This window comes from Argentina silus, assembly GCF_951799395.1.
Source record: "Argentina silus genome assembly, chromosome: 18".
Taxonomy (NCBI): Eukaryota; Metazoa; Chordata; class Actinopteri; order Argentiniformes; family Argentinidae; genus Argentina; species Argentina silus.
In genome coordinates, this window is record NC_139672.1 from 13,591,404 (window position 1) to 13,619,196 (window position 27,793).

At 42.6% G+C, this 27,793-nt stretch overlaps 2 protein-coding genes across 3 annotated transcripts; one reads left to right on the forward strand and one right to left on the reverse strand.

Moving 5' to 3' along the window:
• The first annotated feature begins 283 nt into the window (after positions 1-283).
• plpp3 (phospholipid phosphatase 3) lies at positions 284-13,109 on the forward strand. 2 transcript variants are annotated; one of them, XM_083690068.1, is made up of 6 exons: positions 284-669; positions 6,923-7,077; positions 10,167-10,447; positions 10,692-10,749; positions 10,863-11,039; positions 11,493-13,109. In XM_083690068.1, the coding sequence occupies exons 1-6, from the start codon at positions 528-530 to the stop codon at positions 11,619-11,621; spliced, it is 942 nt and encodes a 313-aa protein (XP_083546194.1). In that variant the 5' UTR covers positions 284-527; the 3' UTR covers positions 11,622-13,109. The 2 variants fall into 2 exon arrangements, with proteins under 2 accessions (XP_083546194.1, XP_083546193.1); XM_083690067.1 differs by lacking the exon at positions 6,923-7,077 and adding an exon at positions 7,500-7,657.
• An 8,168-nt stretch (positions 13,110-21,277) lies between these two features.
• Positions 21,278-27,556, reverse strand: LOC310819301 (ciliary microtubule-associated protein 2-like; the record flags this gene model as incomplete). The annotated part of the gene is made up of 10 exons (XM_083690544.1): positions 21,278-21,350; positions 21,639-21,778; positions 22,076-22,204; positions 22,645-22,812; positions 25,277-25,420; positions 25,583-25,723; positions 26,465-26,587; positions 26,934-27,104; positions 27,284-27,371; positions 27,507-27,556. The coding sequence occupies 10 exons, from the start codon at positions 27,554-27,556 to the stop codon at positions 21,278-21,280; spliced, it is 1,227 nt and encodes a 408-aa protein (XP_083546670.1).
• Between the last annotated feature and the right edge of the window lie 237 nt (positions 27,557-27,793).

A 27,793-nucleotide genomic window follows, 5' to 3' on the forward strand; every position in this document is an offset into this window, starting at 1 on the left:
AGCCTAATGGGCTTAGTAGAATTGTCTTACCTCTATCACAGGCCAAAACATAGTTGTTTTACTTAAACAATGTATTTGTAAACTTACAATGTAAAGCGTTGAAATATGCTCGATACCATGGACTGTTAGTCCTTGCATCCAGAGTCGTGTGTATGAATGTCAGAGCCACACGGAGAGGGGGAGGGGTACTGGGGGGAGGGCGGTCACGGAAGGTGGGAACGCAACAAGACCTTCGGAGCTCGTAAAGAACGATCAGAAGTAGGACCAACATCTACAGTCACAGGGTGCGCTGAGTAAGCGGGTACGGAGTGAACGAATACAATTGATTTGGCGACATTTCAAAACGAGAAACAAGTACAACCCGTTTAAAGTAACTTACAAATTAGGAATTATAATGAGTCATCCCTCAGCTAATCGAAACTCCGAATATAACTTTGCTTTTTAGTTAACGTTAGAAGTTAACGGATCCCAGTTGCAACTGCTCAATTTACTTTTTAATTAGGAATATCATACAGAGGGGCATTTAAATGCAACGCTGTTTAATATATGAGAAAACAATGGCACCAGAGACAAGGAACGGTGGAAGTTCTTCATTGAATAATAACAACTGCAAAGACAACAGCCGGAGAAAGTTGCTGGTCGGTGTGGATCTTTTCTGCTTGTTTTTAGGTGAGTGTTCATCCTGCTAGGACAGTATGTTGAGATACAAATGGCATGTAAAGTGACATGATATGCAGCCCTGAATCAGGACATTCAAGGCTACATGATATGGCATTGCCACGAAATAATGTTACAAGAAATTACAATATGATGTTATAAAAGTAAATTTAATTCTGTAAAGATGTTTAGTAATGTTTTAATACAAATTGTTTACACTGTTTAAGTCATATTTATGTATATACCACAATAAGATCAGATTGTGAAAACTGGTCTGTAGGCTATGCTCCGTTGCTTTGCCCGTGGTTCTCTAAAGTCTAGTAATTATCCCACATCATATTAAAGGAAACTGGAAACTGCTCAGCCAATACGTAAAGGGCATTGATACTGTACATACATAGATAAAAGTTCAATAGATAAAAGTTATGCAGAAAATCTTTCTTTACCGTCCCATTTTGTCACAAGATTTAGAGTTTCCACTTAACCTCCGATAATACATTTGATGGCAAAGGGGAAAAGGTAGTTGATATGATACATTTCTCCAAGACAGATATATTTCTTTGGTCTCCACCCATACCTGCAATTCTCGTTTGGCTCGTTTTGATATTTTCCAGAATGTCTCACATTCCACACTGTCCATCAAGCCAAGAATCTCTTGAAGTGACATCTGGCATGGTGTGTGTGTGTGTGTGTGTGTGTGTGTGTGTGTGTGTGTGTGTGTGTGTGTGTGTGTGTGTGTGTGTGTGTGTGTGTGTGTGGGGGGGGGGGGGTTAATTAAAGGAAAGTGGTGAAAAGGTCAGCCATATGTTCAGCTAATGTTTGTGTGTGTGTGTGTGTGTGTGTGTGTGTGTGTGTGTGTGTGTGTGTGTGTGTGTGTGTGTGTGTGTGTGTCCTATAGAGTGCCCTGTGTAAGTAATGGGACAGTGAAGCATTTTTTCTTCCTTTGGCTCTACACTCCAAAAGTTTGGATTTGAAATCAAACAATTACTCGGTTAAAGTAGAGATTATCAGCTTTTATTTGATGGTATTTGTGTACATATTGGTTTCACCATTCAGAAATTCCAATACTTTTTATATATAGTCCCCCTATTTCAGGGTACCTAAAAGTGATGGGACAGATGTCCAAATGTCTAAATTAAGCACTCATGTTAAGTATTTGGTCGGCAATACTTTGCATGCAATAACTGCCTGAAGTCTGCAACCCATTGACCCCACCAGACACTGGGTGTCTTCTCTGGTGATGCTCTGCCAGGCCTGTACTGCAGCCATCTTCAGATGTTGTTTGTTTGGAGGTATTTTTGCCTAAAGTCTTATCATCAGGAAATGAAATGCATGTTAAATGGGATTTAAATCTCAAGATTGACTTGGTAGTCAAGAACTTTCTGTTTTTTAGTGGCCTGGGGTGGTCCAGTGGTCTAGCACCATGGCCTACAGTGCACACATATGCCCATGTTGGCATGGGTTTGAATCCGGCCCATGCCCTGCTGACATACCCTCTCCTTCCTACTTCCTGTCTTTCTCTACTGTCTCTGTCCAATAAAAACTTAAAAATACGAGAGTGGGACTGTCCCACTCAAAAAAAGAAAATAAATTTCTTTAACAACTTTGAAAAAAAACCTAGTTGCTATGGCAGTATGTTTTTTGTCATTTGGGTCACTATGTTTCACAGATGAGGTGGTATTGTTGTAAATCTTGGGCAGACCCTTTTTTTCCAAACCTTCCACTTGCAATCATATTCATATTATCTGTCCACAAGACATTTTTTCCAGAACTCTGCAGGCTTTTAGGTAGTTTTTAGCAAACTGTAAGTGACTTTTTTGAGGATAACTAGTGGTTTGCACCTTGCAGTGAAGCCTCTGTATTTCGGCTGGTGAAGTATTCTGCGGATGGTAGTCTCTGACACATTCACACCTACCTCCTGGAGAGTGTTCCGGATCTGTAGGACAGTTGTTTGGTTTTTTTCCTAATTATGGTGAGCATTCTTTGGTCATCCTGTCGAAGTCTGCTTTGGTCTACCAGCCGGTTTGTGATTGCTGAGGTCACACTTTTAATGATGTTCCAAACTGTTGATTTTCAGCCTAATAATGGCTTCCTTGGCTTTCATTGACACGACTTCCTCCTGGTCGTCATGTTGACAGACACCAATAGCCGACTCCCAAGGCAAACACACAGCCTAGAATCAATACTAGACATTGACAGCTCTCTTATGCCTGCACAAATGATGTGATGGAACACACTTGACTTACCAGAAACAACTGCCAAGCCAATTGTCCCAATACTTTGGGGACTATGCATACAATTTTTTGTAATTTCTGAATGGTGCAACCAATATGTACTCAAATACCATAAAATAAATGCTGAGAATAAGTTCACAGTAATTGTTTGATTTCAAATCCAAACTTTGGAATTAAGACAAAATGCTTCACTGTCCCATTAGTTACACAGGGCAATGTATTTCCTTAGGCACCAGTGATTAGGCAATTAGGCACCAGTGATTAGTAATTCCAGGACTCAAACCCAAATACCCTAATAAGTCTTCTTCAACTGATTGAACTTGTACTGTAGTATCATCATATGTTTCAAATGAATATGTTTTAGAGAGCAGCCATTCTTACCCTTTGAAAGATTGTAATGTGCACAAGAATTTAGCCTTAGGAGTTTTTTTTAGTTGGTCCCATGGGGCAGATGAGAAGGTCTTCCCTCATATGTGTTTTGTTTAGTAGAAATAGTCCCTGGTAAGATAATCACAGATCAGTAGAGGTGCTGTCAACAAACACATGGAGGTCCCTCCACGCTCTGCCTTTGTAAAAATATTTATTTTTTCTACCAAGAGGGTTAGTTTTGCCCTCTGTGTATAAAGCTGGCCACAGAAAACGCCTGTCAACAAACCAGCAGTGCTGGCTAAAGATGTGGTTTGAGAGGAGTGACCGCAGGGAGGAAATGGTGGGAGCGTACTGGTAATTACTACCCTCCATTCTCACAGCCACGCAGGGCCAAGAGGCTTCCCTCTCACAATCAACTCCAAGTACTTTGATACTAAAAGTGACCATCACTCATGACCAAAAGTCCATTAATCAACACAAGTCGAACTTTCAATTCCACTGTAAAATGAATGAATAGCTCCATAGGAGACTAGTAAATAAAGGTATTTTAGCTATTTTTGGAGCTTGATCAAATATTTGCATTTGATATTCAAGACATGTGTACTGGTACAGGTAACGTGGCTAAGTGACCAGTCTGAGCAGTTTGTCGTACTGTCTCAGTTTCTGGGATGATGGGGAAAGCGAAATAATGAACACAACGTCAATTTTATGACGGTGGGATCAAGTTTGACAGCCAAATATCAGCATTATCATGTCAGTGTTATAGCTCTGCCTGCTTGTTTTGGGTGTCTCCAGTGACACTCCCCTTCACCAGTGGCCTCGGCCCTTGGCAGCACTGGCAGGCATGGTGTAAGCCATTGTTGTTCTGGCCTTCTCTGGGCTAATTCAAGTCTAGTATAGCTGAAACTTGGTTAAGGGGTTTAGTTTAACAGTAAGTCGTTGTAGGTGGGTTTTACGTTCTCTAATCGCCTTGTGATATCCCCGTTTGCTGTTGCCAGGCTCACCAGAGAACTCAGTGGAGCGTCGTCAACTACGCCGGTGTGACTGTTCAACGTCCATGCTATGCTAAACATGACACGCAGGAAAACAAGTTCACAGAGCTATTTTTGCTTTTTAACTTTTTATCTAGATATTTGACAGACGAGTCCAATTAAATAAGAAATAAAGAAGACATTTCATTAATATATTTTTGGAGTACCATGATTCAGTGCTTTTTCTTCTTATTCCTCTTAGCGGTGGAACTATGAGGGCATAGGAACAGAGTTTGCAGGAGACCAGACAGACAGGGAGCAGTTTGTACCCATGCACACAAGGGTACAAGTCAAAACAACTGCATCTGTGTATACAGCACAACTCCTACCCTCATACATGGATACACTTCTCCACCAGAGGCAGAGAAACGGCAGCAAGTGGAACATGTGTGTCTGTTTATTTAAGTAGCAACTAGTGTTATGACAAATGCCCCAAAACACGGGTGAATTTAATTCAATGTAAGGCCATCCCGACATTGATTGTAGTTTCCATGGTGGAATGAAGCCCCAAACCCAAACCCAAAATATTCAAACAGACATTTTAAGAACTCAGACTCAGTGCCTAGAATAATGTATCTGCTGCCGTTTTCGATGAGAGACAGCACTCTGGTGACTGTTTATGCCTTAGGTAGGGCTCTGAGAGAGAGATCTGCAATACTAAAAACAGTCGACAAACCAAAACCAGATGAAAAAGCCGCCAACCAATTCTACATGTTCACTCAAGCCATGTTGAACTAGAGAGTGTTTACTATTTCTGTTTTCTTTGGGCCTGTGTTCGCTAATACATTAGACACATGCCTCCTGCCTGCTGTTGTTGTTGGCAGGAGGGGACAGTTTCCCTCTTGGTTGTGCCGAGTGGGAAGGGAGGAAGTATAGGGAAGAAGGGAAATCCCAAGACGCCATGCTAAATGCTGATGGGATGGGAGAGTGTGGCTTGGGTATGGGTAAAACCCAGCAGCTGAATTATGGGGAGAAATAGGTAATGTCTGAGTTACCCAGTGTTTGTTCCTGTCATCAGTTAGGTCCCAAACTTTTTACTTTCCTGGCTATGTATTTCGGTCCTCTCCTTTTGTACTTCTGGATCCTCTGTGAGTCTTTGTTAAGGTTTAAAGGCGGTCAGCGAGGTCTGTACTCCAGGATTAACGCTTTTCACATTCAGCGTTGAGCCAAGCACTGTCTTTTTCCACTGCTCTGCATCAGCAAGCAGTATAAGCTGCCAAGCCAAGTGCTGTGCGAGTGACGCCTGATTCTCCCCCATCAAGGGCCATGGTAGGCCTGAACGGATCAGACAATCAGGACTGGGTGCACTTAAAGTGTGTTTTTACTGCACTAGAATTTCTAATACAGCTGAAGCCTGCTTCAAATGGCCCCTGAGCTTATTGTCGCTCCGTCTCAATATTTGTTTGACTAGTAAGAGTCAAAACAGTAACAGTAATAATGTGAATCCTGTTGAATGTGGATGTGAGGCCAGCAGTGGTCTGGGTTTCCCATCAGGCTGCATTTCTCAGCATGTAACCTGAGCCCCTCCCAGCTGGGCCTTCAAAGCAGAGTCAGCTTTGAGCTGGGGAGCCAGGGGTAGTGGTGGGGGGGAGCCAAGCAACTGAGGCGCGTGTTGACATTTGGGTTTGAAGACATCAAGAGCCCCATCTAAAGCACCCAGCTAGCAGGTTGACCTCAACCCCCACCCCCACTGTACCAGAGAGAGAGAGAGAGAGAGAGAGAGAGAGAGAGAGAGACCAAACACAGAGAGGGACAGAGAGTTGTTGTTCTTCAAAAGCCCAACATCAGTTAAAATGTTGCTTTGATGTGATCGAAAGTGTGTTTTCAGAGGTTAGACACCTCTCCTGGGAAATTATTTTTCCACTCTGCTTTGGTGTTTCTGGTTTGTAGGGAAATGGCTGGTCCTTTTGGCCTGGATTTTATTTACCCCAACAATATGTTTGTTGTTATATTGAGCAGATAAGCACTGAGCTCTACTAGTGGCGAAAGACACTAATTTCATTGGACAAAAACAGCCTTCAGGCATCTTGAAGTCTTCCTCCTAAGTGCAGTTGAAAGGCTCTCTCTGGTCAATTAAGGAAGTGGCAGAGGACCAATGTTTTATCCCCACATTAGTTATCTGCTTTGGATGCCATCCAGCCCTGTTTGCGGTAACTCTCCCTGTTTGATGTCCGTAACTATGCTATTATCAGCATGATGGCTTCACTACAGTTCTGAACAATAACAGGTCTTTAATTTTCTGGGCTGCCCATGTCGGTAAATTTCATTCTGTTTATTTGACTTTTCAGGAGTTGCTGTCATTAAGTTCTCAGTGGTTTGGCTCATTTTCTGGACACCAAGATATGCATAATAACAGGAGTATGTGTGAATGCTGATGATCTGAAGGGAGGCTCAGTCAGTGCAATAGATACTTGGGGGCAGATTATACAGTATGTTGTAAATGAAATTACTTACATATGGTTCATTTTGATCACATGTTGGTGCTTGCTAGAGCTAGGTGTGGGTTTTGTGGGTAAACGGCAGAAATACAGGTTTGTGTGTGTGTGTGTGTGTGTGTGTGTGTGTGTGTGTGTGTGTGTGTGTGTGACATTCGACACCAGGGCTGATCTCAGCTCTTGTGTGTCTGTGCAGTGATGCTCCTTGCCACATTTCTGCACAAGTCGCCCATGGCGCCCAACCGAAGAGGGTTCTTCTGCAACGATGGCGGCATCAGCCTCTCCTATGAGAGCAGCACGGTGTCCACCGCGGTTCTGATAGTCGTGGGCGTCTCTGTGCCGGTCACCTCCGTAAGTCTTAGCGTGGGACAGCATGAGGGGCAGGGAACACACGGGGCTGACTCCCTCCATCCAGGGACTGACTGTATGTGGTCATCAATCCTCTTGACCATTTTAGCAGTGTGCACCAACCTCGATTTTACATATATGAACATGAAAGTAGTATCGGAGCCAATTGGTCAAGATGAAGTCCTTATCAATACTAAATTGAGACCCAAACCACTAATTGGTAGTTATTGGGGACTTGTTTCCTGTGGATAACTGTCAGTCTGTTTGGAGTGGTGTGAGGAGTCAGACCCCATGTTTCCCGGTCCATCCTTCGCTGTGCCATATTACCTGTGCACTCCCGTTGGAGTCCTAATATTGATCTCTCTCTCTCTCTCTCTCTCTCTCTCTCTCTCTCTGCCTCACTGCCTCACTGCTTCCCCATGTAGCCGGCCTGCCTTTCCTCGTTATAGAGACTAGTGCTGTGCAGCCTTACCGCCGGGGTTTTTACTGCAACGATGAGTCCATCAAGTACCCAGCCAAACACGGAGACACCATTAGCGACGCTGTGCTTTCTGCTGCTGGCATTCTTATCACCATCCTTTCTGTAAGTCACCTCACCAAATGTCTAACCTCACTTTTTCATGTTTTTCAGCAGTGTGGAAGGTTATTAAGTGATTCAAACATCAACAAGGTGTTCACCCCCCCGCCACTTTTTTGGTAAACAACTTAAGGGATGGGGCCGATAAATGTAACCACTCTCAAATTCATAAACAGAGCTATGGATGCACGGACTGACTGAGATCAAAATGATAGTTTTTACCATGTGTTGAAGCTATATACAGTGTTTGTTTACAATTACATGTAAACAAAGGGAGTTAAAAAAGCTTATATTTTGGTTTCTGATAGGTTAAGACAGTTGAACTAAGCTCATGAGGCTCATTGTATGGCTATATCATTAATTTAAAAGTAAAACAATTTACAGTGTCTTTTGCCTCTATACTACAAAAGTTTGGATTTGAAATCAAACAATTCACTGCCGTATTTTTCCTAGAATGACATGATCACTTTCTCTGACTGTTCAAGCTGCGAGCATAGACTGATTTTACCCTGCATAATCAGTAGGCTATTGACACTATGTCTCTCCAAACTTGTGATATCAGGCCTTTGAAAGGTCTTGGTCTATCTAGACAATAGGCAATCAATAACACTCGCCAGGTTACATTTGGAAAAGTATCTTGATTGGGGGGCTTAAGATGGTTCAAGTGATTGAGGTGCTAAGGAAGTTTAAGTATCAAGTGGATCTACGCATTTTTTTTGCTGTGGGATCTGTTACTGGTAGTGTACCGTCTTATTGAAGAGCAGGGTAACATCAGGGGTTGAGGGGACGTGGGTTTTCATGGTGAGAAGGAGCACCATATCCCTGTGTAATTATGGTTGACGCAATGGTTGTTTGGTCAAACACTGTAATTGATGGGGTAGAAATGTGGTGGATGTGCCCAGAAGAAGAGTTAGACTATTTTTTTCCTGAACGTGACTTTGAATTCCATGTTCCCCCAGAGCCTTTTGGCTGGCTTTTTGTCTTTCTTGAACTAGCATTAGATCACTTAGCGCTTCGTTGCCACTAGGATAAAGCTGAGAAGCAGGCATATGGATGGTGGAGAATTCCTAAGAGTAGAATCACCCCCCCCCCCCCCCTCCCTCAGAGTGTTTAGGTCCACATACTATCATTTGCGATAGAGACTTTTATGAGACAAGCCACGAGACAGCCTTCTCCCCCCTTAAATATCTCTCAAGGTTACGCTGTAACAGTTACGCTTACTACAAAGCCATTTCGTTCATTCACATAGTTTGTCTCCTCTCACAATGGGAACCAGATGTGTTCTCTCTCTCCCATGAACCAGCTGGGCAGGATCAGTCAGGCTCTAAAGGCTTCAATGGTGGAATAAACACACGTTATCAGCTTGTAAAATCTCCTTTATAGGGCTTTCCCCACCGATGTGTTTCTCAGAATAAGATTGGATTTTTTTTGTCGCCCTATGACGAGAATTTCTGATGAACCCGAGATACAAAAACACCCAGAAATCTCTTGTGAAATCAGAGCCTGTTGAACGAGAGGGGAGCTGAGTGGAAAACAAACGTGCCCCCGATGTGAGTCTGGCCACAGAAGTCAGACATGTCGCCTAGCTCAGCAGTTCTCCTGATTACAACCAGAAGTGCTACCCCCGCCCACCCTGCCTCCCTCCTCTCTCTCTGTCCTTCCCTCTCTCCCCACCCTGCCTCCCTCCTCTCTCTCCCCTTCCCTCTCTCCCCACCCTGCCTCCCTCCTCTCTCTCTGTCCTTCCCTCTCTCCCCACCCTGCCTCCCCCCTCTCTCTGTCCTTCCCTCTCTCCCCACCCTGCCTCCCTCCTCTCTCTCCCCTTCCCTCTCTCCCCACCCTGCCTCCTTCCTCTCTCTCTCCTTCCCTCTCTCCCCACTCGCTCCCTCAGTGGCACAGAGACTGGAGGAGGTGAGGCGGGTGAGGGGGGGGGGGAGGTATTTGAACTAGAACAGCTGTAGTGAGTTATTGGTGTCCACGTCCCCTCCCCAAGTATGCCCGCCATCATGTCAATCATCGCGTTCCAGACATTTGTTTATTAACCCACTCACTTAAAATATAGTTTGCATGTGTCTTCCACAACTTACATACTCACTCACCCCCACACCCGCTATCCTACTGTATTATTACTGCATTACTGTTTGATGAATTAAAATTCATTCAAAATTAATTTGATGAAGTTAAATGGTAGCTACAGACCAATAGCTAGAATGACATCATGGAGGGTTTTATCAGTTTGAAGCTAGTGTTGTCAATAAGATCCATGTGTTTGACTGACTTTCTAGTGTGTAACAGGTGATTGATACAGTCTGTCAAGAAAATGAAAAGCAGTTCAGTTTGTTGACAAAAGAACGGTGTGTAGACATGCTTTATAGTACAGAGAGGGAATAGCTACAACAATAAAAAAAATGATTAATGTTACAGTGTTTAGTAGGTGGTATACCAACACCAATTGGCTGCCCTCAGTGTCCATAGAGCTGATCATATTCATTGATGACATCACCCTCCTTCCCGTCAGATTGTCATTGGGGAGAGCTACAGGATCTACTACCTGAACGAGGGCTCCAAGTCGTTCGTGGGGAACCCCTACATCTCGGCCCTCTACAAACAAGTGGGCGTGTTCGTCTTCGGCTGTGCTGTCAGCCAATCCTTCACGGACATCGCCAAGGTGTCGGTGGGGCGCATGCGACCTCACTTCCTGGACGTATGCAAGCCAGACTTCTCCACCATCAACTGCTCCCTGGGCTACATCACTGACTACCATTGCCAGGGGCCCGAGAGCAGAGTTCAGGAGGCCAGGTATGGCACGTTTTGGCTGAGACAAGAGCAGGGTTCAGTAAGGCACAATGTTGCAGAACATTGAGAAAGAAATAGATTGTATACAGCCTCTGACGTGTAAGGAATCATGTCAGCTCTATTCATGGTGTTTCTATCTGCAGTCCAAAGTTCCTGAACGCACCCTGGTTGTTGTGGGGTGATTGGCTGTCTGAGTTGATGTGGTGTGATATTTATTTGCGTTTTCCCTGTTTTCTGTCCTCTTCAGGAAGTCCTTCTTCTCTGGGCATGCGTCGTTTTCCATGTACACCATGTTGTACCTAGTGGTGAGTTACCGCTATGTGTCTTGATCACACACACACACACATATACACACACACACACACACACACACACACATCCTCCTGTCTTAATTGGACATCTCTCCCGTTCTGCCCAGTTCTACCTGCAGTCGCGTTTCTCCTGGCGCGGGGCCCGTCTCCTCCGCCCACTGACCCAGTTCACCCTCATTATGATGTCCTTCTACACGGGCTTGTCCCGCGTGTCAGACCACAAGCACCACCCCACTGACGTCCTGGCAGGCTTCATACAGGGTGCTCTGGTGGCCTACTGCATAGTAAGTACTGTAGTAACAGACCTGGATCAAATTCATAGGTCAAGTACTTGAGGTGCGCTTGATTTAGTTTAGCTGGTATAATGGAATCAATGGAATAGTCCCAAAAGTGGTAATGGCAAGATAAATCAAGCACATCTCTAATACTTTCAACTATTTGATATCTTTTTTGGTCCCAGGTCTGCCTAGTACTACAACCATAATCTGAACATCCACCCCTACACTATCAATCATGATGCACATTTCTACTTTTTTATGTTTGATTGTATATGGTAATATAGTATATCTGAATTGTCTATATAGTGTATATCAAAATGTTTTTAATTGTGATTATTAGAGTTTCAATCATAACCTTTAGTTTTGATCAGCTAGAGAGTGACCCACTGAAATAACATTGCATGAATAACCATTATTGTGGTGTTTTGCGATTATTGATCAGTCTTTACCATCCTACAGGTATTTTTCGTATCAGACCTCTTCAAGCCGAAAGGCAGGGGTTCCATTCTACCACCAACCCCTGTCAAAAAGGACCTCCCACCCACTGCAGATATTAGAGAACGGAGCAACCATCTCACCATGGCATAAAGATCATTATTACATCTGTTCGTCTGGATGCTGGATAAATGTAACTATCTATATCGGGAGGGCTGACTTTAAAGTGTCAGTATAACACAGAGCAATATTGAACATGAATAATGAAGAGCTCACTTCGGAAAGAGGAGGCACATACAAAGACACACACAGACACAGACACAGACACAGACACACACACACACACACACACACACACACACACACACACACCGCTAGACACAGGTTGTGTCTCTGGAACTGCATCACCATCTAATGTGACACCAGAATGTGGAGGAGCTTGGAGAACTATCCATCCAGAGAGCTTTCTGCTCCTCTTATTTGTTTACTTAAATCACTGCAAATCACCTGCAGATTCACTTGGCTGCTTACACAATCTTCCGCAGACAAGGTCAGTCGACGGACAACACCATGAAGGAAAGAGCGATGAGGAAAGTTGAGTGTTAACGTCTTACCGGCTGCAGGCAACATAAAGACTGTGCTAACAATATCATCACTGACTCACTGTATGCCTACGACAGAAATTCATGAATGGAAAAAAACAAATTCCTTGATTTCGGGAAGGATGTATATATACCCTTTGTATGTTTGAGCTATAGCACTCTCATATCCAAACTCAGAACTGATTGTCACCACTTGAATGAAGCGAAGTGAAGCTGTTGGTCAGCTTTGTAAGAACGTATTTTATTTAGTATTGTAATGTAGTACTGTATGTATAGAAATGGATAAAGGAGTTACACTAAATACAGTAGTAGGTAGAGTACAGAGAGAGGGTGCATATTTTGCATGTGGGCCTCTTTCTGCTGGTAAGGACGAGCCCCCACTGAGCCTGTTAATGAAATGACTGTCTGTTTTGTGTGCCAGACGGGTGCTCACAAGTGTTAGGTCAGAGCGTGTGTGTGCCCCCATGAGCCTGCCCATGTCTGTCAGTGTGCCAGTGTCTGTGAATGTCATGTCTATATTTGAGTGTGTGTGTGTGTGTGTGTGTGTGTGTGTGTGTGTGTGTGTGTGTGTGTGTGTGTGAGTGAATGCTTCAGGTTGAAGACAGGGAACATGAGGCTGCTTCAACAGACACATGCAGTATTATGGACAGGAAAACTGTGGAATTATAATGTCAAATAACTTCTTGTGATTACTTTTATAATGACTCATACAGTATTACTGTGCTAAATGCAAAATATGAAAACACCCCTGTGACAATACAGTGTATCCTGCCATGTCATTTCTACACAGCAACTTGTTTTATTTTTATATCTATATGTATAGATAATTTATGTATCAGAGAATTATGAACAATATCATTTATCTACCTTTTCCAGAAATATCCACTATGATTTTGTCGAGACCTGTGTAATTGTGTAAGTGCTGCTTAAAGAAGCAATGGTTGACAGTTGTCATGTGGTGAATTGACAACTTGTGAGTAATAAAGTTTTGTTAAACAGCTTCAGTACATTCATATTAAAGTACCTTTTAATATTTTTATATTGACTACTTTGTATTTTGTACTATGAAATGTTTTTATTAAAAAAAACTCATTATATTGTGAATTAGCATTTTTGCAGCTAAAATAGTGGTAAATGTAAAAAAAAGAAAAATAGAATTTCAGAAGGCTTCATACTGACATTCCCCAGCTTTCCTTTTCCCTCTCTCCAACTCTGCGTGCAATGGTGAAATCTGGGCGTAGGGGTATGGTTCCGTGCTGCACTTCCTGTGGGGAAATAGTGTGCATTCCAGGTTTTAACCTGTGTCCCTAATGGCATACTGGAATAATATAGAGTTTGCCGGTTGAGTATGCCAGAGTGGCAAATAAGCCACATACATTCTCATCTTCGTACTGTATGAGAATATGGGGAGCAGCATAGTATGCTCCCAGGTGCAAATACAGTATATTACAATGTAGTGTACAATTTTCACAATATATTGAAATGTGCATCACCTCCAGATTGATCCATACTATTCAATTTCAGAACAAATGGACAGTAAACATGCTGAATCCCCCACGAATCATGTTGCACCCCTCCATAAAAGGACGGAGTGATGGAGAAGCCTGTGAATGAAGCAAGGCGTTAAGCCTATTCATAAACTTTTTACGATGACACTGATCACCTTCTGTGACCAAAGAGAAAAATGATTTGGGCGCCATTGGGAATGGTTCATAAATGTTTGGACTTTTAAATGAATGACACAGTACTGTACCTAGCCATTGATTCATAGACAGTTGCCAACAGCCTAGTCTCAAGTTGCCAGGCTTCCAAGTCTCATTAGTATTCGTTTTTGGAAGGTCTGGAGAATTCACGATTGGAAAGTGAATTTGAATGGAGCGGGGGCTGCGAGTGGTCACATTTTGATTGGCTCTGAGAAGAAGAGATGTTTTGAGAACAATAACTCCAGTTAGATAAAACCAGTTAGAATGGTTGTTCCATTTTGAGCTGCCTTTGACTGGTTGGGAGTGTGATGTTATAGGTTTCCACCCCTCTTTAACACACTTTTGCCTCAAACTTACTTAGGCTTTCCCAACAATGTGATAAGAATGACTGGGAACCAAGGTTACCAACAGCCTGATATCTACTCAGCATTGTGTTCCACTACAGAACTTATTTGTCTGATAAACGTTTACATTTTGCAGTGATTGCTAGAGAGGCCGTAGGTTGTAGACAACATTTCAGCAGTCTTCAAACCTACACAGCCAAGACCTATACCACTTCCAGATAATTTCATTTGAAGCCCTTTTCTTTGAGAGGAAGAAAGCTAATTTCATCACCACTCCTAAGCATACTAATAACTGAATCCCTTCCATGTGGTTTAAGAAAAAAGAAAGAAGTAATTCAACATCTGTTGTTGTGTTTTCCCACAGTAATTGAACCCTTATTATGAGTTGCATTTCTGTGTTTTGTGTTTCATGCATTCTTCACATGCATTTAGCTTTGCGGCACTGTTGTGGTCGTTCTGAAGTGACATTTCACAAGATTTCTTGTTCTTGCTGGATTGTGTTTAACACCCACTCTGAAATGCTAAGATCGAAGTAACACACCAGATGTTATCAATTAGATGACTGAGCTCATTTTGATCACACAAACAAATTAGCCCCCATGCTGAGAGGTTAGGAAACCTTCTCTGAGCTGCTTTTTTGTGTGAGCTGTTATTTTGGCAGTTTGATGTGAGGTCTTATACATGTGGAATGTGGCACATACTGCAACCATTAGGAAAAACATGAAACACTAAACCTCAGATGATTGTGTGTGGAATTAACTGGACCGAAGGACAGGGAGGGGTAGCTAGAGACAGTTGACAGCAGTACATACTGTATTGTTCTCAGATGATTTTCTTGCCAATTCCATTTTTTCTACTTTGAGATCTCTCATAAGGTCTGACATTATTAGTTGTTGTTGCTGAGGTCATTCCTCCTCTCACTGGCAGACCAGAGGGATTCTGGGAGGAAATGAGGCACACCCACACTGGCTGATAGCTGACCTCATTATAACTTTGCTGGACGTGGTTCTTTATTCAACGTCAAGTCATTTGCTTGGAGTGAGTTTTTCACTCATGGTTTCAACCACACACACACACACACACACACACACACACACACACACACACACACACACACACACACACACACACACACACACACACACACACACACACACACACACACACACACACACACACACACACACACACACACACACACACCTCTCCCTATATGACCCTCTTGTTTAACAAGAGTATTTGTTCCCCATGTATGTTTTATTAGAAAGGTCTTGAACAAAACCAGGGTGAGAAAATGAGCCAACGTTTTTTCCTTACAAGTCTGTACTCACACACAAATACCCCCCAGACTTCATTAACTCACACATGTACGGCTATATTTCAACAGCACAACCGTGAGCGCTGCTGGGGGGGCGCTGGCGGGGGTGCTTAGGGGATGTCTCTGAAATATTAGTGCTATTTTCAAGATCTGATTTTTCAGTGCACATGATGGCACTTGATCAGCTTATTGTCATAAACACACCTCTGTCTACCACTATTCCACCTATGGGAGCGCAGGCGAGACAGCCCTACAGCGCAGTGGTATTTTCACATGTTGCCACTGACACAAATTGTCAATATGCCTCGCATCCATTTTGCACCATCTGAAAATAGAGCCTCTAATAGAGCTTCTTATCCATCTGAGTTGTCCAAAACCTCTAAATCAAGGAGGATTTGGGGGTTTGGACTGCAGCTGGAAGTCATTATCAGTTTCTCTCCTTGTAAGTCACCGGAGAATGTAAACATCTGAGAGTGTAGTTCCCTCCCATCCCAACTTTTCCTCCAGTTTGAGACAGCCTGATACTCCCCTGAACATGAGTTGAATGCAAAACTGCTAGATGTTGACTAATACGAGAGAAAAGCATGACTTAATTGTAAACTTTGTTTATCACGCTGTGTGCCCTTTCTTGGAGGTCTTTTGGGGAGCTGTCAAAGTGAATATAAACAACTGTCCGATACGGTTAGTGACTCGCACCACTGTGACTAAAACCAAGTGGTCCACATGTTGCTACTTGGTTACAGATGCATGACGGTTGGTAGTCACCGTTCTAACACAATGTGTAAAGGATATACAGTGCCCTCCGTAAGTAATGGGACAGTGAATCAAACAATTACCATCAGGTTAAAGTAGAGATTCTCAGCTTTTTTAATGTTGTTGGTGTACATATTGGTTTCACCATTCAGAAATCTTATGCATAGTCCCCCTGTTTCAGGTTACCCAAAAGTGATGGGACAGATTTATCCAAATGTCCAAATCAAGCACTCATGTTTAGTATTTGGTCGACAATCTTTTGCATGCAATAACTTCCTGAAGTCTGCGACCCACTGACCCCACCAGACATTTGGTGTCTTCTCTGCTCTGCCAGGCCTGTACTGCAGCCATCTTTGCAACTTTGGAATGTTCCTTTCCTGATCTGTGGGACAGTTGTTTTGGGGTTTTTCTTAATTATGGTGAGCATTCTTCAGTCATCCAATGAAGAAGTCTGCCTTGGCCTACTAGCCCGTTTGTGATTGCTGAGATCATCACTGCTTTTTTTTCTTGTTAATGATGTTCCAAGCTGTTGATTTTGGCAAGCCTAAGGTTTTGACTATGTTTCTGATGCACAAATGATGTGACAGTACACACCTGACTTAGACTCTGACTCAGAAACACCTATCAAGCTAGTTGTCCCATTACTTTTTGGTACCCTGAAATAGGGGAACTATGCATACAAAGTGTTGTAATTTCTGAATGGTGAAACCAATATGTCCACAAATACCATTAAAAAAAAAAGCGGATAATCTCTACTTTAACCTCACAGTAATATTTTATTTCAAATCCATTCCTACACTCCCTCCAATTGGAGTGTAGTGCCAAAAGAAGAAAAAAAAATGCTTGACTGTCCCATTACTTATGCAGGGCACTATAATTGGTCTCCAACAATCTTTATGACCAAGTGTAAATAGATAGTATATGTCTAATCTGTTGGGGTTGAACAGCGACTATAGAAAGGCAGTAAATGTAACATTCCCCCTCAGCCCTTCGAGTCGACTTCCAATTCCTAAAATCCCAAGGCCTTTTTTTTCCTTTTTTCTTTTTCTGCTTGAAGAATTTAAACAAATTGCCTCCATATGTGTCTGAAGGAACCCCATGGGTAACAGCCAAGAAGAATATATTGCTGACTGAACACAAACATTGACTTCATCAAACAGTGCGCTCTGATGTTCTCCATATGGTCAGCTGGCACTAGCAGTCATTTGCTGACAGTATGGCTACAGTACTGTACGCCGCTTCAGTGAGGTTTTATCTAACCGTCCCACATGCAATACAGCATCTGAGATGGGGGGGCGCTGGTGTGTGTTTTCTGTGAGATGAGCGTGAGATGGAATTGATGGACTCCTATACACTAGTGAAGTGGAATGTCACTGGAGACACCCAAACAAGCATGCCATGCTGTAACACTGGCATGATAATGCAGATATTTGGCTGTCAAACTCAATACAATTTTAATACAGTTTTAATAAAATGGACTAGTGTTCATTATTTCACTTCCCCCATCATCCCAGAAATGGAGAGTGTGGAAAAACTGCGCAGGTTAGAAGATTTATTTTCTAAAAATCGGTTTTCAGCTATATTTGCGACTGGTCACGTTAGCCAAGTTACTTGTACCAGTACACATGTCTCAAATATCAAATAAAGTATTTTATCACTCAAAAAAAAAAAAGCTAAAATCGCTAGATTTCCAAGTCTCCTATGGAGCTTCTAATTAAAAACTCGGTGTGTTTGTCCTCAGACAGCTTTGTTGTCATGGTATTCTTTGACTTTGATGCAGTCACTTTATTAGCGTTTTGTAGTCAACGTTACCTGCTACACGTGCAGGAGGTGCAGGAATTACACGTTGAAAACCGCCTGAAAACCGCCCCAAAGGAGCATTTGTACAAAAGGTTTGATGAATGTTACAAAAGATTGCAGGTTGAGAATCAACATCATCTCCTCCATTATAATGTGTGGGTGATCCTAAACATTTTAACATCGAGAGACTACCTCCCTTCAAGCATTTTTTCAACAAGTAACCAAAGAAGGAACGAAGAAAGAAGAGAAGTTTCCTTCGATTTACCTTTTGTCACATGTACCGTGCTCACTCATACAACACACTTTAGTTTGTCTTGACAAAAGGCCAGAGGTATTTGACCTCATGCACCGTTCCCTGATCCATATGCCCCTGAAGTGTTATTAATTATTGAACATGTCATAAGGCCAAAAGAGAAAAAAACAATAATCTAAGGTAACCTATTTCATAATCAAGGTCTTTGTAACGCAAGTCTTCCCATTGGAGCTGAGCTTCACCATCAGGAATGTGGGATTCACCAAGGAATGGGTGGACTTGGCTCCTATCTAGACAGGACCAGGCTGCACCAGTAGAACCCCTCTGACTATCTGATTTAGCGGAATTCCGGCAATGATTTCTCTTTCCCTCCCCGGCATTGCAAACAGGGAAGCCTGAGAAGACATTTTGGCAATAACAACTTTTTTTTAGAAAACTTGTCGGTATCGAATGATGTTGTTGAACATTCCATTTGGGTTGACTAATCTACCGTGTCATGCTATTTCATGGCGTTGAGTTAGCGTGTTTTTCGGACGATCCTCTGAGGGTGCATCTCAGTGATCTATATGAGCATCCTTTCCTCCGGTCTTCTCTCCTTCATTTAAACCCATCCGAGGTCATAGGATAGGTTAAAGTGATGTGGTGCATGATGAGCATGCAGTGTATCACTTTCACCTATCATGCTGCTGCCTACCTGTAATTAGCGTTCTCCTGTTTAGTTCTTTAACATCAGTACCGATGAAGGAGAGGAGATGAGGAGAGGAGAGGGGGCCACTCAAGACTGTTGGGACACACCCAGAGGGAGCTCTGGATTGTCCTCTGACAAGACATGCAGTTAGACCTGGTCCTAGCTCCTAACTAACCTGGGGCTATGGAGTAGGAGCTAACCCGCTCAGCACTCTCCTGGGCACTGGGAGGAAAATCCTGTTTAATGTCTCCACAATAACATTCCCCTGGGTTATTTATTCAGGAATGTTAATGTGCTTAGAATCTGTCCCCTGTGGCCTCTAACATGGGGTCCTTAAGAGCTTTACTATCAGGCAGTTGATCAGACGTACCGTCTCTTTGGTTCGGTCACTCTATTTAGGCAACAACATTGATGCAGTAGGAATGTATTGATGCTCCATTGATATCTGAGAGATCTGTCTCATAACAGATCCATGCATTAATCATATCATCACATCAATTCAAAACCTAATTATACCAGCAGCCCCTCAACATTGGTATGGTTGCAAACTGATTGATTGCCTGTTGATGCCTATATGATCATTTTCTTGTTTTCCCTGCCCTAAGGTCTTGCTGGGTATTCAGGACTTAGTTCTTGGTACGCTTCACTGCCAATATGTATGCGTCTTTTTCAGTCTCCCTCAATCTCCTCTCAGTTATCTTGTTTAGGGAGTGTCTATTGGCAGGCTTCACTCTTGTTTATGGTCCGATATGAATAAACAGAGAAAGTGTGACACAATTATAAATCTAAAAGGGGCCCCTTTACACATCGATCCATTACGTTTACTTGAAACCAGCTGCAAGGTCCAGGCGGATCCATCCAAGTAAATATTCAAGAGATAGCTGTCTACAAACAATGCTTTTCTCTTCCTCTATTTCTTTTCATCTTTAGCACTTTTTTGTGATTTTCCCTTTTTAGTGCTTTTCCCTCTGTACCAAGCTTCCCCTGAGTAAAATTTGGTCTACATTCTCAGATTCCCTGTATATATATTGTACTTCTGACATGGATATGTGGAGACCACCTCAACACGCGAGTGTTTATTTTGCTTAGGAAACTTAAACTGCCCGTTGAGTGTTTTCTGGCCTAATTGTGCTATAAAAGTCCACATAGCCCCCACCCTCCCCCTCCTGGCTTTTGTTTGCTGGTGAGGGCCTTCCAACAAATCATGTGACTCTAGAGGATTTCCTGGCCCAGTGGTCTCATTTGTAATGCACTGTTTTTTTGACCCCTCGACTCACTGCACGCAAACACCATGCCACGCTTTTGCATCATTGGGGAATCTGTAGTTTACATCATTTTCTCTTCATTCAAAAAATATTTTTTAAATGTGCGAGTCAAGGAAACATTGAGCTTCTTTCGATGGTATCCATCCAACTGTGGTTCTCAGGAACTTTCACAACTTCGTGCTTCAGCTGGCTTGGTAAACATCCAGGGTAACTCCCCAAATATCCCACACACCCACTTCATGATTCATAAATAATAAATCAAACTTAATTGCACTGACTGAAGTAGTAAAACCTTATCTACTTAGAATGGTGGCCCTTCAATGACATCAACATTTAGACCTTTTTTTTGTGTGTTTGTTTAACTTTACGATTTCCTAAAACTGGAAGTCAGAAACCCCCAACTTGTAAAAAAAAACATAACGCTTTTCTGTGTGCAATATTTTTATGGATACCCTCTACCTCATCTAATGCTGACCTCGAGGTCGTCTTGAACCGCTCTGAAAACATTTTGCCAGGAGAGGTTAATATTTTATAGCCCCCTGTAGTACTATAACCTCGCTGTCTATCCACTCACTAACCTCCCTTATTTTCCTTCAGAGGAAACATTGTGACTTTGTTTTTGAAAGTATGCTTTCCGTTGATCAAAGCAGCAAGACTGCTCTCTTTTTGATTGCTCTAGCCAGGTTTGACAAACTATATACATGTGCAAAAAAGTACGATTGGAAAAGGTCCTAACATACAGTATGTGATTTTCCTCATAGGAGGAGATAATAAACGTACAGTATACTGCCATTTACAGGCTTTTAACTCATCACAATAAACGTTGTATTTAGACTTTGAGTGGAGGAGGGGAAATGATTTCATTTATTTTCACAAAAGCATAAGAGGTCTAACTGAACATATTGGGGAAGAAAGGCACAAGGCCGCATACACATATGAGTGTGTGTGTGTGTGTGTGTGTGTGTGTGTGTGTGTGTGTGTGTGTGTGTGTGTGTGTGTGTGTGTGTGTGTGTATGTGTGTGTGTATGTGCGTGAGAGAGAGAGTGTGTATGTCAGAGATTGCATTGGTACTAAGGCCTCTTTTTACTCTGAGGGGAGTACTGGTGGCCGGGGGTAAATCAGATGAGGGGGGATAGCCATGGGTCTCAGCCTCTCCCTGAAAGCGGAGAGGGGTTAGCAGGTGGTCACACATGAAAACTGAAGTATCCATTAAGAGCTGATGTTATATAACATACAGTACATAAAATAGAAATTACAGGTCACAAGTTTAGAGGTATTACTTCCCAGTTCCAACCAAAGTCCTTCATACTTCTTTGGTACCTCCTTAACACCTGACTACTAAGATGATATCCACTATAGCTATACAGTATTATTTATCTTGTGACAATCACAACTCTTTGGCCAACCCCAGTGTAAACGCACAGAGAGGAAAGGTTAATCTTACTGGTTGTACTTGTCCAGGTCCAGGTCATGCAGGTATCTAGGGATGCATGACTTGAAGACGTAGCGGTGGCCAGCGTTAGCCGTCCTCTCACTCCTCGTTAGCCTCTTGGCTAGGTTGTAACGTCCGACTCCCACCGTGGTCTGGTCGGCGTGAGAAGTTAGGTGTCAAGATCATGAATCGAATGGTTACAGATAACAACAAGGTTTAGAATCTTTCTTCGGCTTACACGTAGGCCTACTTAGTCCATCTTCATGTCTTGGAGGGGATGATACAAGTATGATTATAATGGTACCCAATCATTTTCATACTGTACCCTCCCCTCTTATACCGCAGAAACACCTCTTAATTCTGAATTCGTTTTTTTTTTCATACAGTTGCATTTCTATTTCCTTGAGTAAGAGAAACACATGAAGGTTGACAGGAGAAATGTCACTCACATAATTGCCTTGCATCAGCCTCTCAGTCTTTGTGCTGATACGAGGGGAGGAAGAGAGGAAGGGTGGCGGGTGGCGGTTCTCCACCTTCTGCAATCGAAGGGGTTCATAGAACCCTGGACCAGGGTGGCTCTGCCGGCAGAACGTGTGTTTGAGGTGTAAGAAAGGGATGATAACTGATGTGTGTTTGAGGTGTAAGAAAGGGCGCGTGATAGCTGATGCAAAATTAAGAGAATGGCAATGTTATACTGATAACATGGATCAAATAATTAAGCAGTTACTTGGTATTTGAACTAGGGTTAGATACATCAACAGTATATCAATAACAATCGATACCAATACAGTACAATAACAATCTATCAACTTGTGGTTTGGGTTAACCATGAGGAAGAGTTGGCGTCAATCAGAATTTGTATTCACTCACTCAATGCATGAACTGAATTGAAATTTGATTCCTGAATTGTAAAATTCCCATAGAAATTCAATTCATGCATTGAATTTCAATTCCGTGCTCTCATTGAGTAAATCAAAATTCAAATTGACCCCAATCTACTATGCAGCAGTGTACTGACCGCTGGACGAGGGTACTGGGACAGGGAGCCCAGGTAGATCCGTTCGGTGGGTAGGGGAGGGTCCAGAGTGGCAAACTTCCCATGGTGTCTTTTCTCTGGCCGCAAAAGGTCCTCACACAAGACCTTTGCCGGCTTGACGAATATACTGGGATTCAGATTGGTTCTTTTCTAGGGTCGGCAAAAAAACCCAGTTATTCAAAAATACCATCCAAAGAGATGTCCTTAGGGCTCCGATGCAGGGTGTAAGGTCTGACTACACACCAAACAACCCTTGAAGTACATCCTTAATTGCTTATCTTCCATTTTAAACTACAGTGCCCTCCGTAAGTAATGGGACAGTGAAGCATTTTTTCTTCTTTTGGCTTTCTTCTCCAAAAGTTTAGATTTGAAGTCAGACAATTACCATGAGGTTAAAGTAGAGATTCTCAGCTTTTATTTGATGGTATTTGTGTACATATTGGTTTCACCATTTAGAAATGACAACACGTTCCATACATAATCCACCCAGGGCAAACAATTGACATCAGCCACTAGCCAAAAGCTGGTACGTTTTGGCTTTGGCTGGTAAATCTATACATTTTACCAGCCACTTTGGCAGGTAGCCAACAATGGTTAACAAATACCATGATTCAATTATAATCAGTCACATTTTCTATTCAACAAAAGTAAGGCTCATGTGATTTAAAAATGTTAAATGTTTAAATATGTATTTTGGCTGTTAAATAATCAGAGTGGCTGGTGAATTTTCTCATCCACCAGACACCTTGGCCGGTAGACCAAAAAGTTAATTCCATGCCCTGCGTCCACCTATTTTAGGGCACCAAAAGTAATAGGACAGGTATTTCTGGTTTGTCAGGTGTGTTCCATCACATAATCTGTGCAGGCATAAGGGAAGTGTCAATATCTAGTATTGATTGTAGACTTTGCGTTTGCCTTTGGAGTCTGCTTTTGGTGTCCGTCAACATGAGGACCAAAGAGGTGTCAATGAAAGTCAAGGAAACCATTATTAGGCTGAACTATCAGAAACATAGCCAAAATCAACAGTTTGGAACATCATTAAAAAGATTAAAAACAACAACACTGGTGAACTCAGCAATCACAAGAGGACTAGTAGGCCAAAGAAGACTTCTACAGTGGATGACCAAAGAATGCTCACCATAATGAAGAAAACAAAAAAAACAACTGTCCCACAGATCAGGAACACTCTCCAGGAGGTAGGCGTGAATGTGTCAGAGACTACAGTACCATCCGCACAATACATCACCAGACGAACTACAGAGGCTTCACTGCAAGGTGCAAGCTACTAGTTATCCTCAAAAAGGATGGTCAGGTAACAGTTTTCTAAAAAGTACCTAAAAAGCCTGCAGAAGTCTGGAAAAAGGTATTGTGGACAGATAAGACAAAGTGTTATTGTTTGGGCATGTACTGAATAGCTGCCACTAGAACTGGCCAACTTGATGTCTGAATTGTCTGAATTTATGATGTAGTTGCTGACGGCAACTGCAGAATGTATTCTGAAGTGTACAGAAACATCTTGTCTGCTCGAGTACAAGCAAATATCTGCAAAGTCATTGGATGGCACTTCATCATACAGTAAGACAATGACCCAAAACATACTACCATAGCAACTAAGGAGTTTTTCAGGGCCAAACCGTGGAAGTTCTTGACTGGCCAAGTCAATCTACAGATTTAAATCCAATTGAACATGCATTTAATTTCCTGATGATAAGATAAGGCAAAAAGACCTCAAAACAAACAACAACTGATGGTTGCAGTACAGGCCTGGCAGAGCATCACCATAGAAGATACTCAACATCTGGTGGGGTCAATGGGTTGCAAACTACAGGCAGTTATTGCATGCAAATACTAAACATGACTGCTTAATTTCGACATATGAATCTGTCTCATTTACATTTACTGAAATGTCACGCCCTCCACTTCCTCCTAGTCTGTGCCAGTGCCTCCCTCTCTCCTGTCTGTCTTTGTCTGTCTGTGTGTGTTGTATGTGGGCGTGGTTCTTGTTTCCCTTCATCTTCTCCACCTGCCTGATCTACACACCTGCTGGCCATCTACTCATCTCCGTGCTGTGCTTAAACCCCGGCTTCCCATCCACTCATCGCCAGATCGATATTCAGTGTTTCTATATGTTAGTCTCGCTTCTCGGCCTATTTAGTATTCTAGATACTAGTCGTTGTGTTTGTTCTCTGTTTTTGATTGTCTTTCCTTTATTCCCCAGAAATCCTACCCAGCTATTCACCTGTCTACCTGTCCGCCTGTCAACCTGCCTGCCCGCACTACCCGCCTGACCTGCCTGCGTAGCCTACCTGCCCTGCCTACCATACCTGCCCTACGTGGCCGCCTGCCCTGTCTGTCTACCTGCCCAATTTCTGAATGGTGAAATCAACATGTACAAAAATAAATTGTTATAAATTATAATAAAATAAGTAAAAACTGAAACTCTATACCTCATAGTAATTGTAGCGTGTGCCACATAGCACGCAAAGGGGTCATTATATTCATGATGGAATGGATTTCAATCTTCAAAGGTCATGTAATGTTGACACTATTTCTATGCACTTCCATGATCCACTTCCTTGACCCTTTTGATTATCATACAGTATACTGTAGTTACCGGGGCAGCAAAGTATCCACATGTGATTGGCTTATCACGTTGTCCAGTGAAGAGGTCATAAGGTCCTCGTTTACTGACATGGCGATTGAGGATCAGCTCAGTGAAAGTCTTGAGGTCATAGGTTCCGGGGCACAAACCAGAGTCCTGAAGACAGAGGGACACATCATCAGACAACAGTTTGGGACATTTATCACAGAACATCTAAACCATAATAGATAGATCCCCTTGATCTATACTTGCCTCGATCTTACTCTGCTATAATGGAGGGGGTTATTATATTGGGATATCAAATGCAGGGGTACTCACCACTTGGCGTTCTGGGAAGCGTTCCACCCCAGCGCTGAAGTCCATTGGAGGACAGGTGCCTATTGGCCTTCTCCTCTTCTCATCCAACAGACCAGACGGAACGCCACCTTTCCCATAAGCCCCGGGGCACGGAGCGTGTTTCTATCATGTGACAAGCAGGAATGATAATGGGGGTTTTACCCAGGTAAATCTTTCTATCATGTGACAGCAGGAATGATAATGGGGGTTTTACCCAGGTACATGTTAACTGGGGTCCTTGGGATGGCCTGACTCCTACACATTCAAGGGGAGATTTACAACAGTTAAGGCAGGGATGGGCAACTGGCACCCGTGAACAAATATTGTAATATTATTCATATTAATAATCCAATACTTTTTGGGGGTTATGCAGTTTAAAAAACTAATTTCTTCATAACTGATTTTGATTTCACTGTGATGAATTGTTGAGAATTTAAAATAGTCAGGGTTGCACTGCTCTGTTAAAAACATTTTTTACAATAAACATTGTATTGTGAGATTATTTGAAGTTGTTGAAGTATGTTGATTGTTACTGGCATATTACAATTGGTTATAAGAGATAATTAGTATAAATGCATACATCGGTAAACTGTATGTGTCATACTGAGTACATACTCTACTCCAGCATCAAAGTTGCCTATCCCTGGGTTAAGGGTTAGGGTTAGGTCAGGGTTATGGTTATGGTTATGGTTATGGTTATGGTTATGGTTTGGGTAAGGGTAGGGGTTAAGGTTAGGGTAACGGTAGGGTCCTCCAAAGGATTCCATTTTGCATCTACCGTACGGCCGTCTGCCTTCTTCTCCACAGATAAAGAGTGGAGAAATGTGTCAGTATGTGTCTCCCTCTAGTGGTGGCTGGAGGTACCTTCGTGTCGTCTTTGAACCTCTCCTGCCTGCTGTCACACACTCCTCTCACGCTGCGTGGCTTCCTCTGCTGGATCTCAGTGAAGTCCTGAAGGTCATACGTCCCGGGCCCCACCGTCTGTTTCTGTTGTGGAACAGCTTATCAATGGTTGCAATAGGACTTCCTGTTGACAGCTGTATACCTACTTGTATAACACACACATTCAAATAACATATAGCACCCATTACATACTGCTTTGACCATTTGCAAAAATAAAAAAGAGCCTCAATAATACAATCAAAATACCATATAATAGGCCCAATTATATTAAACTCAACACAGAATGTTGAAAAGCCCCAAAACTGTTGCCCTAATTTTTAAGGCATCATCGCATCCGCTGTATATAGGACATGCCAGATAAACCAAAATAGACAGAGCTATTTCAGCATCTATCATGTGGCTGCAGTGCTGATGGATGCTGGTCCCTCACCAATAAGCGTTTGGCCAGCCAGATGTCCCTGTACAGCATGTGGGGCATCTGGGCCTGTTGGGCCGTCTCCTGCGCCCTCCTCCACCCAGGCCCCTTGGCCTGGTTCTGTACTGCCTTGGTACTGAAATCCCCTGTGTCCACCTCATACCTACCTGGGCCCCGCTTACGCTCCTGTCAAACAGACAGAGTTATACCTCTGTGTTCACTTTATGGAGTCAAATCATCGGGTGTAGAACATGTAACATCAGTGGTAGGGAAACACTCATACAGTAGATATCGTCTGAGGGTGTTTCTTTGAAAATCTAATGAAGCCAAATGAGAAATTGAGTCTGAATTGAGATTCATTTTACCAAATCATTTGTAAGTCTCTTGCAGTGGTTGATTTCTGTGAAAGTGCCAATCTTCTTTTTGGATGGATAGACTCCTGACACATCAAACCTTTCAAAGAAAAATTATCAGAACTGAGTTATATAACAAGTTATATTATCGTTTTCTCCACTGCTTGAGCTATATAAAAAAGGTTGCATGTCTCATGTCTCAGAATCACTGAGATTAACCTAAATAACAAACAACCTTTCAGACTGTGTTCCAAACGGAGCCCCTGGGAAGGTTTTATCACCCATGTCTGATCTTCACACTTCTCCACCAATAATATCCACTCTCTGATGTCAGATGTCAGAAGACAATAATGTCCGCGTCACCACAGACACGTCAGTCACTTCTCTGACGTCATGTGACATACAATGAACTTTTTCAGTCATCGCTCATTAACAGGCCTCATCATTTATCGCATGGATTTCGTGGCTTCCTGATATTTGGGAATATACTTGGTGATTTGTTTTCTGACATTAACCCTGGCC

Coding starts and splice junctions, on each gene's coding strand:
- plpp3 (XM_083690067.1), top strand. CDS start 528: ATGCAACGCTGTTTAATATATGAGAAAACAATGGCACCAGAGACAAGG. Junction 670..7,499: donor TCTTTTCTGCTTGTTTTTAG/GTGAGTGTTCAT, acceptor TTCCCCATGTAG/CCGGCCTGCCTTTCCTCGTT. Junction 11,040..11,492: donor CTCTGGTGGCCTACTGCATA/GTAAGTACTGTA, acceptor ACCATCCTACAG/GTATTTTTCGTATCAGACCT.